The sequence below is a fragment of the Schistocerca piceifrons genome, chromosome 10, assembly GCF_021461385.2.
Source record: "Schistocerca piceifrons isolate TAMUIC-IGC-003096 chromosome 10, iqSchPice1.1, whole genome shotgun sequence".
Taxonomy (NCBI): domain Eukaryota; kingdom Metazoa; phylum Arthropoda; class Insecta; order Orthoptera; family Acrididae; genus Schistocerca; species Schistocerca piceifrons.
The window spans coordinates 53,302,756-53,320,232 of record NC_060147.1 but is presented as its reverse complement, the minus strand read 5'-3'; the positions used below and the strand labels follow the sequence as shown (position 1 = coordinate 53,320,232).

Genomic DNA, 17,477 nt, shown 5'->3' with positions numbered 1-17,477 from the left:
ATTGTCACTATGAAAGAAATAGAATACACAGAGTAAACTCTACAACTCTTTGCACAAAACAACATAGTATAATTCAATAAAGACCCAACAAAACAATTCCATAGCAAAATCAAAGGCCACTTAAGACAATCATATTTCTTACTGACAGAATATGAAAAGAAATACATCATCTGTACTCTCCATTATGATTCCAACCTAAGGTATGCAAGGAAGGACGTTCTCTCAGTGAGGAACTTGAAACATTCAGCACAGGGCAAGAGAATGTAGAGGAACTCTGGTTCAAGTGTAAAATAATAGTTGACCATGCACGGGATAGATATGTGCCAAGAACAATAGTTCATAATGGGAGGGAACCTCCTTGGTAACAGTCACTGTGAATAAACTTCTAAGTAAACAGAGATTACTGTATAATAGGTGTAAAACAAAGTGTAGGGCTATAGATAGAGAGATGTTGAATAAAGCACGTTTGGGTGTCAAGAGAGCAATGTGTGATGCCATCAATGGCTACTGTAGCAGAATATTGTCAAGTGATCCTTCACAGAACCCAAAGAAATTCTGATATGTAAAGGCTGTTAGTGGCACCAAAGTTAGTGTCCAGTCCTGGCGAATGAGACAGGAACTGAAATTGGAGGTAGCAAAACAAAAGCTGAAATGCTTAACTCCATTTTCAAATGTTCCTTTACAAAGGAAACCCATGAGAATTGCCCCAATTTAATCCTCTTAGCACTGAAAAGGTGAATGAAATAATTACTAGTGTCAGTGGTGTTGAGAAACACCTGAAATCGTTAAACGTTAAGAAAACTCCAGGATTCAATGGAATACCTGTCAGATTCTATGCTGAATTTGTGACTGAGTTAGCCCCTCTTCTAACTGTAATCTAAAGTGGATTCCTCAGACAAAAAACCATGCCCAGTTCTTCAAAAAAGGCATAGTCACACCTGTCTACAGGAAGGGTAGTAGAAGTGATCCACACAATTATTGTCCAATATCCTTGACATCAATTAGTTGAAGACTCTTAGAACGTATTCTGAGCGCAAACATAATGTGGTATCTTCAACATAATGGCAAAATTTTGGATCAAGGCAACCATGTAGATAGTAAGAGGATTAAATTGGGGCAATTCTCATGGGTTTCCTTTGTAAAGGAACATTTGAAAATGGAGTTAAGCATTTCAGCTTTTGTTTTCTTGATATCTGAAAAGCATTTGACTCAGTACCATACCTATGCTTATTGTCAAAAGTGTGATCATATGGGGTATTAAGTGAAATTTGTTACTGTGCTGAGGACTTTTTAATAGTGACAACACAACATGTCAGAGTCATTGTCAGATGTAGAAGTAACTTTGGGTGTGTCCCAGGGAAGTGCGTTGGGACCCCTGTTATTCATACTGTATGTTACTGGCTTTGCAGACAATATTAATAGCAAAATCAGACTTTTTGCAGAGTTGGTGGTTATCTATAATGAAATACTATCAAAAAGATAGTCTGATCTAGATAAGATTTCAACATTGTGCAGAAATTGGAAGTATGCTCTTCAAAAATGTAAAATATTTCACTTCACAAAATGACAAAAGTAGTATCCTATGACTATAATATCAATGAGTCACTTTTGGAATTGGCCAACTCATGCAAATACCTGATTGCAACACTTTTTAGGGATATGAAATGGAATGGTCACATAGGTTCAGTCGTGGGTAAAGCAGCTAATCGACTTCGGTTTATTGGTAGAATGTTAGGAAAGTGCAACCAGTCTACAAAGCAAATTGCTTACAAATCACTCATGCAACCAGTTCTAGAATATTGGTCAAGTGCATGGGACCCGTACTGGATAGAACTAACAGGGGATACTGATCATATACAGAGAAGGGCAGCATGAATGGCCGCGGATTTGTTTAATCCACGGGAGAGTGTCAAAGAGAACAAGAAGTCTATTAACAAAGTTTCAAGAAGCAGCTTTAAATGTTTACTCCATAAATGTACTACAGCCCCATATGTATCAGGCACTGATGACTGCGCAGTTGAGCACCCCACAAACCAAACATCGTCATCACCACATATGTATCTCTCACATTTTGATCGTGAGGATAAGGTTAGAATAATTACTGCATGCACAGAGGCATTCAAACAATCATTCTTCCCATGCTCCATAAGTGAATGGAACAGGAAGAAACTCTGGCACAATGCGATGTATCCTCTGCTATGCACCTAACGGTGGTTTGCAGAGTATAGATATAGATGCCGATGTAGTTAACAGTATGAACAGCCACGCATGCAAAATATCTCACAAGCTCAATCAGTTCCTAAAATGTATTTCACATATGAAACAACATATATTGCAAAAACAATAACACAATAGTCATTGAAATAAAAGAAATAAAAATTTGAGGTGGTGCCCATTTCATATCACTAGGCATCACAAACCTGTATTCCAATAGCCTTGTTAAAGAAGCCATTGCAGTAATGAAGAACAACTTACTAAAGCACAAAAAGTGTTCACAAGCTGAAATTACTGAACTTATAGTTACTAGGAATAATTCCCAACAACAACTACTTTGTATTCAGGGTAACATTTATCAACAACCAGATGGAGTGACTACCCACAGCCTCATCTCCGGCACTATAGTAGACACTTTCTTAACCCACATAAAACAGAAAATATTTAATAGCCAGGAACACACTGCTTAAAAAAATATAGTATATTACAAAAGATACGTAGATGATATCTTAATGTAACTCAAAGGTGACAATAAAGACACCAATAACATCATAAATTTGTTTAATAATGTATACGAGACAATAAATTTCATAGCTGAATAAAAGAAAAACAGTGGCATTAATTTACTATATTTTTGCATAGAAAACAAAAACAGGAGGCACAATTGTAAGATGGACAGAAAAAAAGAAACTCTAGCAACACAATCTGTGCTACATCATGTCTCCCAGATGTACACAATAAAGCTGCATATGACATGATGATACATATAGAAAACAAAATCCCAATGAACAAAGAGCAAAGGGTTAAATATCATTAAGCAAATTGTGGTGGCCAACGACTTCCACAGCTCAATGATAGATAGTATGCACAGAGAAATAAAGAAAGAATGAAATTCCTGGTTCTTTACAAGGAACCAATAATTCAATCAAATGTTTGGCTAGCTTACCTTACGTAGGGAACATTTCTCAAAAAAAACAGCAAACCTACTTAAGTGACATAAAGTGAAAATAGCTATCTCTACAAACAATATAATAGAAGGAAACATTCCACGTGGGAAAAATTATATATAAAAACAAAGATGAGGTGACTTACCGAACGAAAGTGCTGGCAGGTCGATAGACACACAAACAAACACAAACATACACACAAAATTCAAGCTTTCGCAACAAACTGTTGCCTCATCAGGAAAGAGGGAAGGAGAGGGGAAGACGAAAGGAGAGGGTAAGGAGTCATTCCAATCCCGGGAGCGGAAAGACTTACCTTCCCTCTTTCCTGATGAGGCAACAGTTTGTTGCGAAAGCTTGAATTTTGTGTGTCTGTTTGTGTTTGTTTGTGTGTCTATCGACCTGCCAGCACTTTCGTTCAGTAAGTCGCCTCATCTTTGTTTTTATATATAATATCTCTACAAACAACAACACAAACTAGTCCACATCTTACACAATAAAAAAGATAAATTCTCAGACTCGGGAATATAAAAAATAACATGTAAAACTTGATCAAGCTACTACATAGGACAAACTGGCAGGACTTTTCAAATTAGAGGACACTGAGCACATCAGCTGTTACACAGAAACAATTTACAAATCAGCAATAGCAACACACATAAAAACGCTGAACACCCTTTCAAAAACATAGAAAAAGATCTTAAGATACTCCACCACTTTCAAAAATCTCATACAATGGATCTAATGGAGGAACCTGAAATTCTTGTACACCACAAGAAGCAAAGAGAAAAAATTCTCAATGACAAACTAGATAGTGAATCAGTTAATTTCTTCAAATGTTTCTCCTATATATGACAACTGTAACAATTTTCACAAATATGAACATTTCCTCATAGTGCCATAATACATTTGTTGCAAGATTTGTAAACAAACAGTGTAAGTGATGATTTGTGTGTTGGATATTCTGTATAATGGAGGAGGAACAATACCTGTAAGTAGACAAACAAAATATCATTTCTAGCATTATCCTTTAAAAACATACACAGGTTCATTTTGTCCGATTTTATGATTGCAGTCTAACTTCAAAAAGAAGCAAGAGAGACAGAAAACCACACATGCAAACATCACCAAAAATATTCATGTAAACAAATTCAACAAATAAACTCGAAAATGAGAATAAATTCTTGAAACATATTGTACTAAGAATAAAAAAAAAATAAGTAAGTGGTGCAGTTTTCATTATTTAAATCATGAATGACATAGTTACAGGCTTTCCTGAAACATTTAATATGAGAAATAAAATTAAGAACACTATTTTTACATCTAGTACTGTGACTGTGAATTGCAGAGTTTGTCCTATATTTACTCTTACTATTAATCAAAATACCATTAGAGGATGCATGTATTGGAAAATATGTGTAAAAATCCCTGTCTCCCTGAAGCACACTTCTTGGAATAAATACTTATTTGACTGTAGTTGCAATGCCACAGCAGATTATGCTGTTGGGCAGAATTGAGTGAAAGCTCTGCACAATGAAAAAGATTTTTACGTGTAAAGCAGGCAAAACTAACTCTTTTGCTAATTTACACAATTACTGGTGTCACCTCACTTTACTATTCACCTGACGGGCCTTGTAGCCTAGAGGCACGTGAAGATCCTAAACGTAAAAACTAAACTAAACTCTGCCCGAAGAGGCAATGAAGGCCCAACAGTACTGACCGGCTGCCATGTCATCCTCAGCCCACAAACATCACTGGACGCGGGTTTGGAGGGTAATGTGGTCAGCACACTGCTCTTCCGGCTGTATGTTAGTTTACAAGAGTGGAACCGCTACTTCTCAGTCAAGTAACTCCTCAGTTTGCCTCAGAAGGGTTGAGTGCACCCTGCTTGCCAATAGCATTCGCCAAACCCAAATGGTCACTCATCCAAGTGCAATAAAATCCCATACTGTCTTTAACTTGGTCTTCGCTGCTCAATGATGAGAGAGTTCGCAAGGAAATTTTGAAAAGTGCATCGAAAAGCATAATGACCATAACTGAATATAACACCATAACAAATTTTGTACTGTTATTATAATAAATTAGAAAAATGTTGAGCAAATACTTTTTGACTTGCCCCATATAATCTACATTACTCATCCATGGAACATATGCCACAGCAGATTGGACAGTTTCATTATTATTTCTGGTTGTGTGTACACCATGTTTTGTTACAGCCAAAAATTTCCTATATCATACAGATTCTTCTGATTCCGGGATCTCATATTTTCTCTTTCAATTTAGTGTTGTTCTCTCTCCATCCCTTTTACTGGGCGTAATACATGCAACTTACTAAACCTCCTCAAGTATACTAGTGTGTAATACTCACACGAATATTCTTACATGGCTGTCTCAGTCTCTTTACGGATCTGTCAACACAATTTGCTTATGGATGATAAACTGCGTTATTTCAGAAGAGCTCATGGAAGAACATAAAAGGGTGGAGCAAAAATATTTATGAACAGTGCAGATTTTACCTTTCTATGACTGCAGGAAATCAGAAGCTAAAATCTCAAAACATGAACAATTAATTACACGAGCTTCACAATTACCTTGCATAACTCCTTGTACTCCAACAGTCTTGACAACAGCTGTGATTGCATTTATGGCATCTCTCCTACTTTCCGACCACTTTAATGTTGAATCTGTGATGTGGCAACAGTGTACCAAAGCTGTTAGAACGTCTGCCACCTTACCATTCAGCATTAACTTCGGGAATGAACCTGGGGCAAAAGTGAAGTGTGTCAATATATAGCTCATACTGTTTTGCAGTTATCAGAAAATACCAGATGTGTTCCAAAAACAGTACTGCACAAGATAATTAAAAAAAAATTACAGTGATTACAAGTGGCTATAACTATCTAATGCATATAACATGTCCATACGAATTACAAAAAGTGTAAGAGAAACATCAAAATTGTCATGGTTGTACAAGTGCTGTGAACAGGAAGCTGGCACATGCACACTGAGGCAAATATGAAAAGTTCTGTGTTGTTTGTGAAAATGACCATAATAGCAATTCTGGAGTGATGAAACTCCATAGCCCACGCTCATGTCAGATCACATGCAACAGTGATCAGACTATTTGCCAGGACAGTGCAATGAAAACATTTTTCAAGATAAATTTTGATGACAGTCACTAGCTGGTAATTTTTACTAGAGATCTACTGAGAGTGAATCAAATATAAACCGAAATTTTGTAATGAGTTTATTTAAGCCCCAGAAAAATTCAAAAACACAAACTTATTTTTCTACATAGTCTCCAAATGGGGGGGGGGGGGGGGACATTTTTCCCTGTGGATAGGCAGTTTCTTGATACGGCCTTCATAAAAGAACACGGTTGCGGCAGCAGCCAATCGTGTACAAATTCTTCAACAAAGCCTCTCTCGCCAAAGGTGTCCTCCGACTGCTTTCTTTAGTGTTCCAAACAAATGAAAATTGCAGGGCAACAAGTCCGAACTGTAGGGAAGATGTTTTAGTGTGGTCCAGAACAATTACTGAATTTTTTGTTGAGTTCGGGCAGCTGTGTGGGGTTGAGTGTTGTCATGGAGCACAATCATTCTCACAGATTTGAAATGTGAACATTTTTTGATGGTATGAATGTTTTGTTGGTCCAAAAGTGTGCAATAATATGCATCATATGTGGAAAAAAATCGATTAGAAGAACTCCTTTAAAATCAGAAAAAGACTGTTCAAAAACCTTTCTCAGTCATGCTGGTCATTGGGTGACATTCTTCATTGTTTCTTGTCCTCATAAAAATTTGTTGTGTCATGCTAAAGCTTTACTCTTTCTGAGGGTGTTGTCCCCAAACTGTGCTGCAAGTCTTTTCAGAATTTTGGATGGTTTTACACCCTCTGGCATGCAAAACTTGATTATAACACATTGTGCAATAGATGACAGGCACCTCTTTGCTCTGACATTGTGACTGTGAATAAAGAAAAACCAAGACAATGTTCTAGCTGTGGAGAACAATCAGTGGAAACGAATGCAATGAGCAGACGTCACACTGTTCTCCATTTGCAAAAAGGCAAGTAAAACAAACATTCCTGTTTATAACTGATTCATCCACAAATATTTGAAATTTCTGAATAGTCTGACACCTTTTAATTGCATTATGTATTAGTATTTGCTCACAAACTATTAATCGCTTCATTTAAAACGTATATGTAATTGTTTGTAACCTTAATCTCTATGTACATGATTGAGAAACTATATTTCTTGCAAAATAATACAAGTGAAAATTAAATTGTTAAAAATTGTGCTTTTTCTTAACAAAATGTGATGTATACACAGAGCATTGACACGATTTCAAAACTCCATTATGTTTGTATATAAACATACTACAAACGTCGGATAAATTGTAAAATGCTCTGCTATGCTATGCTATTACAAATGTTCTGTGGGTCCACCAGTACCAGTATGAATAACATGTAATGATGGTTAAATTCATCATAAACTTTACACAGTGTATCTGCTTTCACAGAAGTTATGACGGCTGTTATTCTGTTCTTCACTTCTTGTATGTCATAAGGTCAAAGGGAGATGAACACACTTTCCTTCACATATACCCACAAGAAAAAAATTGCATAGGGTCAGGTCATGTGATCTTGGAGGCCAAGAATATGCAGTGTCTCGGTGTTCCGCATGCCCTATCCAGAGTTGAGGCAGAGTGTCCCTGAGAAACTGACATATGTTGATGTGCCACTGTGGTGGAGCTCCAGCCTGTTGGAAAATGAAGTTATCAGAGTCCTCCTGAAATTGTGAAAAAAGCCAATTCTCCAGTATTTGAAGATACCTCATTCCAGTCACAGTGTCTTCCTTTCAGAAGTGCAAGGTCAATGTGGACTCTTACTTCTGCAAAAGCATCCCGTCTTTTCAAATTGGAGATACCAACAACGTATGTTTTGGGTACAGGTGGATCAATGCTAAAAAGCTGACAAAAAGCATGCTGGACCGAAATCACCAACTCACTCTTTGCAAACTGCAGCACACAAAATGTCTTCTGTTGAGCTGACACCATCTTCTTCTGACTGACTGCAAACTGAGAAGACGCAATGACTGAAATCTAACAGCAATTTTATGAAATTCTAGGCCATGTCCATTCAAACAACACACATTTTCTTGCCGGCATGTGGCATGCTTCATAATTATTACCATCCAAAATCAGGTCATTATTTTCAAAACACCCTGTGTTATGTTTCAAGTTTTGTATTACTTGAAAATTAGCTCTACTCTGTGTATGTTACAAGAAATTTTGACTTTCTGAAATACAAAGTAATTTAAATTCAAATATATTCATAAATTTTTCAAGAAATGTTGGTATGGGTGTCACAGAATTTGTAACAACAACATATAAATTTAATGACATTTATATTAAAATGATCTGTTTGTGAAACACTAATAGTTATTTACATAAACCACAAATATATATGAAAGAAAAGGGGACTTCTAAATAAATTGGAATGTCATCAAACACTGAAATACTGGAGAGGGTCAACTGTGAGCTCTCGTTGTGTGTAATTTTTTCACTTTAATTCCATCCTGGACCCTGAGTGAAGAACATGTATTTTGTATAAATTATAAAACTGTGAGAAAGTGTTCTGACGCAGAACTGTTGTTGCAAACACATGAAGAATAAGAATTTAAGAAATCAGTTAAAATATGCTTGAATTATTTTATTTTTACGAACAGGAGTGGAGTATGTTGAGGTGAACGTGAAGCCAATAAACTTCTCACAGCAAGGAATCGTTTTAGACAACTGGAACACTGAAAGCAACATTTGCTGTTGGAAAGATGGTGCACTCACTCAATGAGAAAATATTAAACTTTTTGAACTATTCCTCTTATTTAAGATCAATTTTTAAATGCACGAGCTCCCAGTAGGATCATGTGACAATAAGCAGATGGTTTAATAAATTAACAATGAACAAAGCTGGAGCGGGAGATTAGGGATCTCACCGCAATGGTGCAAGTTACTTGGATTTCAATTGAGACATAGTGCTCTCTCTCTCTCTCTCTCTCTCTCTCTCTCTCTCTCTCTCTCTCTCTCTCTCTCTCTCTCTCACACACACACACACACACACATTGATATTAACACCTGTGAGTAGCTGAACAACAGACAGACTAAATGTTGGATTCAAAGTGAATGTCTGACCCCATGGCCAGCACAATCTCCTATCAATTTTTGCCTGTAAGGTTTCACTAGGCTTGTTTATAAAATGACAACAGAAACTGAAGAAAATGTGGTTGTGAGGGTTCTCACTACATGTCACATTGAACAGCACATAAAGAGACATTAGAGGGTGTGCAGAATAATTTAAAGTGTCTTCACGGCATGAATATTGTGACTGGCAGTTGTCACTCGAGCTGTTGCTAAAAGATAGAAGATATTTGTGTTAGTAAAACACAAAATGATCATATGTGTACACCAGTGTCTTGTCTCAAAATTGTTAGTTTAGTATTAACTACCAACTCCATGATTCGGTCGATAAATATTTGGGACTTCACATGCCATAAGCTACTGTACAAGGCATGACAGAGAGTAATTTGTACCAATCTTAGCCACCCCATAATATCCCTTTAGTGTAGTGTGTAAGGAAAATAAAACGGCTCTTTGCATGCCTAGAAACTGTCTTATAATGGAACACTTTCTCAATGACAGAGATGCTGCACAATGAATAGCTATATCAATAAGAAATTTAATACAACAGCTTAGCATGTAAACTTGCTTGAATATAAGTACAGATATCTGGAGCTGCAGGAAGAGTGAACTCAGATAAAGAAAGAAAGAAAGAAAATATCTGAAAGAACAAAGAAGTATTGGGCAGACAGAAGAGCAAAACACTCTTCATACAATAATAAATTATAGTAATCATTATATAACCAATGTAATACTGAACTGTCTAGTGAACTATTATTGAACTGCATTGTGTTATTGAATGACAACTTGTATGAATTTTTATATAACTGACTAGGGTGGGCCAATGAAGGCCATAAAATAAAAAAAGTAAAAATAAAATAAAATAAAATAACAGATAACTGTGACCAATGACTTATGAAATAATTGTTTATTTCCACTAATTAGTTTTTGGCCAATTGAGACTCATTTGCGGGTGTGGCATACAGAAGTTACATAGTTATATTTGTAGTGTGATGCTGGACATTGGCTCTGTGACAAGAAGATGGGATACACTTTAATGGATCACCTTGAGTGTTATAGATGTGTGTGGGATGGCTATCAAGTGATTTAAGTCACAAAAATTGAAAAAATGAACTGACATCATTTATCATTACTAGAAAGGCAGATCTTTGCATCCGAGAAGTGGTGTGGGTCCTAGGTCAATAGTTTGCTCACAGAGAGTACTGACTCTTATTACAATGAACAAAACTGCTAAGCACTTTGGCACTTGAGTCTGCTATCACCATGTGATAAACTCAATTACCTGTGTGCTCTGTGTTCTGTTGTCTGTGTGATATTCCTATTATTAGGTTTGTGTTGTTCAAGACAAAAATAATGGGACCTAAGACTGTAAAAATTTGGATTTGACTGCTGCAGTTCCGCAGTCGAAAAGGATTAGAAAATATGATGGACATCAACATGATATCACAAAAAAGTTTTAAAACAGCGGGAAATTGTACCAGATTGTTCAAACAGACTCATGCCAACTAAAATGTTCCGTAAAGTAGACTGCACGTACTGAAAGTTTGTTTTCAGTTTAAATGTTACAACAATAGATCAGCATCTGTGACTGAAAGTTTATGTTATTGTCATGCCGTAATACACACAATAACTATATAATTATGAATTTATAGTGAGCTGCAAACTTTAAATTTGCTCTTCTGAGGAAGTTGACTTTTGGACATATGTTACTTGGCAGCCAACTTGTCCATTTGGCAAGATATTCAAGGTGATAAATTCAAAGGTTTCCATTTTTCTTATCACAGAGCCAGTGTTTAGCATCACACTATAAATATAATTATGTAACTTTTGCATGCCTTGTCTGAAAAGGGATCAGAAAATAATTTCCATAAACTAACAAATATTTCATGAATGTCTGGTTCCCATTATCTGTATTTGAATTGTAATATATGGCCACATGTTCTACAATATTCATAATGGATACACTCATTCTTGTAAACGTGTTTTTGGCCTAAGAAGAATAAACATACTTAAATTGTCTGAGTGCAGCAGAGCACCAGTTGTCGGAAACCTCATTTACTAATCTGTCTGCGATAACATCACCTGAACTTACCTACAGCTGATGCAAAACCCAATCTCACAGTTTGCTCGTAAGCATTCAGCTGCTTCATGTAATGGTTGACAACTGCGTCCCGCTTGGCCGCATTTGCCGGGCCCTGGTAGTACTCAGTGAAGAAGGCGGGCAGCGCCGAGCAGGCTCGAGAGCGTATCACCTCCACCTCACTGGGCAGGCACTGGTCCAGCAGGGCCTGCCACTCCTCTGCAAACACAGATGTACACATCTTCTGCATTAGGTAGGGTCCAGTGTGAGTAGATTATAACAACCTACTATCTGATAACTGGGTGCTGTCCAGCTACATATTTCTCTCAATCTCATATTAGACAGGAGAAAAAGAAATCTGTCAGGTCCTATTTTATTTTCTTCACACTTGAAGTATTGAAGGACAGAGCCTGGACATCAGTTTCCTAAAGCAGCACAACATGCCTCTAAAAATTCTAAGCACCATTACGTAACGGTGTGCCAGCACCTATTCCGAGGAGGTGTCGCAACCTATAGACTGGTGAGCCAGGATCCTGCCTTCAAAATTCCACTGGCATGGCCACAATGTTGCTGGGGTTATGTGATGTGGGCCACTGGTCCGGTGCAGTGGAATGTCGGGTTACCTAGCGCTGTGCTGCCTGGGCCGCTCTATGTCACTGGAAGCAGCACTTAATGAAAACTAGACTGGGCCGAGGCACTCAGGATGTGCTGTATCTGTTGTTGATTGATTCCTACATGGAGAGTGCCTCCACACCAGCTGTTGACCCGATCCGGGCTGTCCTGTGCTGTCTACAACTAGCCACTGCCTCTGCCAGCCACTGGTCTACGAGTTGCTCCATGTACTCATGCTACAAGAGCCTGAACTGGTGCCATATGGCTGGGGCATCCTGCACACTGACATCAACTGACTCCTGACCATTTTTGAGGGGTCTCCAGTTTGCAGTATGTGCCTGATGTACTGCCAGAGCACTGACGCGATGCTCTCTGTCCAGGTCCCACATTTGGGGCATCACTCACCTCGCATTTAAGCCAGTGCTAAAGGCCAAGCCCACTACCAGTGTCACTGCTGACTGAAGCGTGTGGCCCGAGGCCGGGCGGATCGCAGCAACACCCAATGCAGTGTCATCGGGACACAGTAACTGCAGAGCCTAACGTGCCACTGTCATTTGCCGAGCACAACTGCTACTGTCACCAACAGGTGCTGTTGAGTGTTTGGCAGTGTGAGCACTGCCGCGTGGGGTTGATGGTGCCACCAAGACATTGCGCGCAGTAGCTGCACGAGTAGTGCTGAATAAAATATGTTCTTATTACCACTGTCCTTAGAACTCCACAACAGCTAAAGAACTGGACCTCCATACCTACCACCCAGCCGGCTGTCCTGAGATGACTTCCTGCCATTTTATGGTGTCTGTAACTCTTACACAATACTAGCGCAGTAACAGGGTAAAACATTTCAAAGCTTATGACAAAGGTGCCTGTAGGTGAATGCATAATGTTCTACAATTGTCGATTTGGTAGGCTGATTCTCATTATAAGAAATTTTTTGGATTTCTACATTTATTACTAAACTGAAATTTTAATTAACCTGTACTGACCCACATTTTTAATCAAAGTAATTTTTAAGTCCCAATTGCAAGAAAATGCAATTAAAATTTGGTAAAAAAAAGTGAAACAACAAATAAAAGATGCTTTTCTCTGGAGACATGCTTTCCTCTGGAGACTGAACACTACTATTAATTCATAGTTTTATTTTTGTTTAACAATATAATGTTTCAAACAGCAGATCCCCCCCCCCCCCCACACACACACACACACACACACGGCCACAGTCTCTGGGCACCAGTTGGAAGCTTAAACTATTTTAGCAATCTTTTTCATTAGCCTTTATGCAACTCACCACCACCTCTATGTGGCGAGTACAATCTATCTTTCCCAATAAAACATGTCACACATTTGTAGTTTGATTTATTATGAATGCTCAAATTTTCATGCAGCTAGAAATTAGAAATAACAAGGTGTTATGTATATTAATCAATTAGGATGTAATACTTGTTGATTAATACTTCAATTAATAAATAAAGAATTCAAACAAAACTTTCTACTGATGAAAATTGAACCAGGGTCTTTGTGGTAACAAGACTATAACATTACACACTCAGGTACATGTGGCTCTTTAAAAATGCTCAAAATGCTTTATATGTAACAGCATTCAGAAATCATTAAATTGACTTTTTCAAATGTTTTTGAGAATTGTGTTGTACTGCTTTAGGAAACTAATGTCCTTCAAATTCTTTAAGTATGACGGAAATCAAAGATGGCCTCCATAAGGTGCCGTTGTTAGTTTATTTACATGTTGTTGCTGCACAGTACTTCACAAATTGCCCCTAAAGACAACTGTTCATAGTCAAAACCACAAGTCCCACTGGAAATGGTAGTTTCTTGAAGTTAAAAGGGAGATTTATCAGAAAGGTAGTGTTCATAGGATTAAGACTATATCTACCTCTCACTTTCTTATTTCAACAGTCACTTCAATTTAGTTATTTTTTATTTATTTGTTTATTTATCTATAAGGTTCTGCAGGTCTGTGTGAACCAGTTTGACCTCACCCCATTGTATAACATTCATAGTGCCTCAAATTATTACTACTTCTTCTTGCGCCATTTGGCATGGTTATTAGTGGATGTGGCACAGTTAATTTAAAGGTTGGCCAGATGCCCTTCCTAGCACCCCCTCACATGGAATGTGTGTACCTAAACTGTCTGTGTGTAGCGTTTTTCATGTGGCAGTGAGTGAAAGTTTTCTAAATGTCTGCGAATCAAGTAACTGAGGTGGGGCATAGGTATCAGCCCCGTATTCACCTGGGGGATGTGGGAAACTGTCTAAAAACCACATCCAAACTTGTCAGCACACTGACCCTTGTCATTAATATGCTGGACAGATTCGATGTAGGGCAAGCGCACCTCCCCATCCTGGAAGCTGAACTTTAACACACACTTCTATCCAGACAGGTATAGCACCTCATACATAAAAGGAATAAATTGCTAAAGACAAAAAACAATGATAAATAACAAATATAATCAAGGCTTTGCAGACTATTTGAAACTACAAATTACTGTGTGTTTCCCAGCTCTCAGATGTTTTTGTCTGTAGCAACTTCAAATAAGCTATTTGTTTTCCTTTAGTTCAAAATTCTGAGTAGTTTTTCCCATCTGTTTTCTTGTTGTTACCAAGTGCTTCTGAGGCTGCTTAAATGACTGTAGGATGAACTGCAAGATCCCAGTCCATTGGTATACAGCAGAAATAATCTCTCTTCAGGAAAGGTGTAGCATCAGTCTTTTAAACACTGGCTACGAACTGAACTGAACTGAAAGATAATCACTAACTGCACGAAGAATTTCACGGAAGCTATTATACCTGAAGAACAATATGGATTTAGATTAAGTTGTTCATGCACAGACAATGTGTGTGTAATTAAAAACATTGTAGAAAAACACAGAGAATTTAATATAAAAACCCATGTGTCCTTTATCAACCTTCAGAAGGTTTCTGACTGTGTGGCTGTGATAGCCTATGGAAGACTACGTCTGAATGAGGATACCCTTATCTAATAGAGGTACTGAAAAGTTTTTACAAAAACACACACATTGTAATACACAAGTACGAATCGATTACAAGAAATAATTATTAATAAAGGCATTAGACAATGGTGTGGACTATCACCTACCCTTTTTAATATTTACACTGACTTCATTATCTGCAAATGGAAGTGTACAGTAAACAATGGAATTAAGGTAATCAATGAGGAATACTTGAATTCTACTTTTGCTTACTGATAAAATTGTTATTATTTAAAAGAATGACGAAGACCCCTAAAGCTCAGTATACCAACTGAACAAAATTTGCAAGTAGTATAACTTTAAAATTTCTGGTCATAAATAGAAATTAATAGCAAATATCCAGTCAAATCAAAAATTGTTCAGAATAAATCAGTTTTAAAACAAGTGTCTCAAATCTCTTTCTTAGGCTGTACTACAAGTTCTGATTTCGACTGTTGTAGTAAGTTCTGATTTTGACTGCTGTACTATAAGTCCTGATTTTGACTGCTGTACTACAAGTTCTGATTTAGACTCTGATATTGAAAATGAAATACACAAATCCAAGCTGTTTGTGGTACTATTAGTAGAACATTGGACCTAAAGTACAAAAAGACACCAGCACAAAATTCTCTGGAGTAATGGCAATTCCTGTGTTTCCCATGGAAGCGAAAGCTGTGTTATAAAAAGCAATTAAATAAGTAAATAAGTAAAAGAAGCAGCAGAAAAGAGGTCCCTAAGAAACATGAAGGGTTGCGCAAGAAGAGAAATGATTAGAAATGAGGATATTAGAATAGAATTAAATATTTTCAATATGGAAAAAAAAATTCAAAAATACTGTGAAGGATGAAGGCAACACATTATGAGCATTCCAGGTCATAGAATTCCCCAGATGATCGTCAACTACAAGCCAAATGTGAAAAAAGACGTTGGAAGAACTTGAAAAGATGACAATGATTTTGTTTCTGAGTTCGGAGCAGGTAACAACCTAAACCTCGAAAGGATGATGATGATGATAAGTTACTGCAACCAGTCACAGTTTATTTTTTTTTTCCTCAGTGCATTACAGAGAGCTAAGCCCCCACTGTCTAGCGGTTCTATTAATTAGGCATTTATGTATTGTGTGTACTATTTTGGGTTACCAGTAACACTGTCTGATAATAGAAGACAAATACCACCAACTGTTGGATTTGAATTAAAGGAGGAGGAGATTAGGTTTAACATCCAGTCGATAATGAGGTCATTAGAGATAGAAAACAAGCTCCGATTAGGGACAGATGGAAAAGGAAAGTGGCGGTGTCCTTTTGAAGGAACCATCCTGACATTTGCCTTAATCGATTTAGCGATATCATGGAAAACCTAAATCAGGACGTATGGACATGAGTTTGACCCATCATCCATCTGGATGTGAGTCCAGTGTGGTAACCACTGCGCTACCACATTTAGTGGACTGGAATTGCTGGCAGCCAGGCCATCAGTAAGTTGTAGCTATCCCCCCTGTTCATGCTGTTGCGGAATTTAATTACTGCAATAGCCTCTTATATGTTTTGCTGTTGCATCCATATCTGCTGAGAAAGCACATGAGGTTTTTGAAAACTGATATACTAGCTTATATTGGTATATAAGCATGCGAAAGGGAATACAAACGTCTAAAAAATGAGATAGAGAGGAAGTGCAAAATGGCTAAGCAGGAATGGCTAGAGAACAAATGTAAGGATGTAGAAGTATATATTAACAGCCCACCTGGCTAGCCAAGCGGTCTAACACGCTGCCTTACGGGCAGGAAGGCGTGCCAGTCCCCAGCATGAATCTGCCTGGCGGATTAGTGCCGAGGTCCGGTGTGCCGGCCAGCCTGCGGATGGTTTTTAAGGCGGTTTTCCATATGCCTCGGCTAGCGCGGGCTGGTTCCCTTTCTTCCACCTCAGTTACACATTGCTGACATAGTCAGCAATTGCTGCACAAACAATGTCTCTACGTACATGTACACCATAATTACTCCACCATGCAAACATTTGGGGTTGCACTGGTATGACATGAGTCATTCCCGGAGGGGTCCTCTGAGGGCCAAACCACACAATAACCCTGGGTTCGGCGTGAGGGGGTGGTGGGGTGGGAGGACTGCTGTGGCCTGTTGTAGGGTTTTGAACCACTGAGGGCGACAGTGGGAAATTTAAGAGCTCAGATGGAAAACCAGCTCCAAGCAAAGAAGGGAGTGCAGGAAGGTGGGAGGAGTATATAGAGGGTCTATACAAGGGAGATGTACTTGAGGGCAATACTGTGGAAAGGGACGAGGACATAGAGGAAGATGAGAAGGGAGATATGATACTGCATGAAGAATTTGAGAAAGCACTGAAATACTTGAGCAGAAACAAGGCTCCAGGAGTACACAACATATCATTAGAGCTACTGATAGCTGTGGGAGAGCTAGCCATGACAAAATTCTTCC

The 17,477-nt window shown here is 38.0% G+C and overlaps 1 protein-coding gene across 1 annotated transcript in view; it reads right to left on the bottom strand.

Moving 5' to 3' along the window:
• LOC124718966 (tubulin-specific chaperone D) overlaps window positions 1–17,477 on the bottom strand; it is a 189,516-nt gene that overhangs the window by 46,168 nt on the left and 125,871 nt on the right. The window contains exons 12-13 of the mRNA XM_047244636.1: window positions 11,451–11,657; window positions 5,750–5,920 (exon numbers count right to left, since the gene is read on the bottom strand). Of these exons, the coding sequence (XP_047100592.1) occupies window positions 5,750–5,920; window positions 11,451–11,657 (378 nt within the window). The remainder of the gene's footprint in view (window positions 1–5,749; window positions 5,921–11,450; window positions 11,658–17,477) is intronic.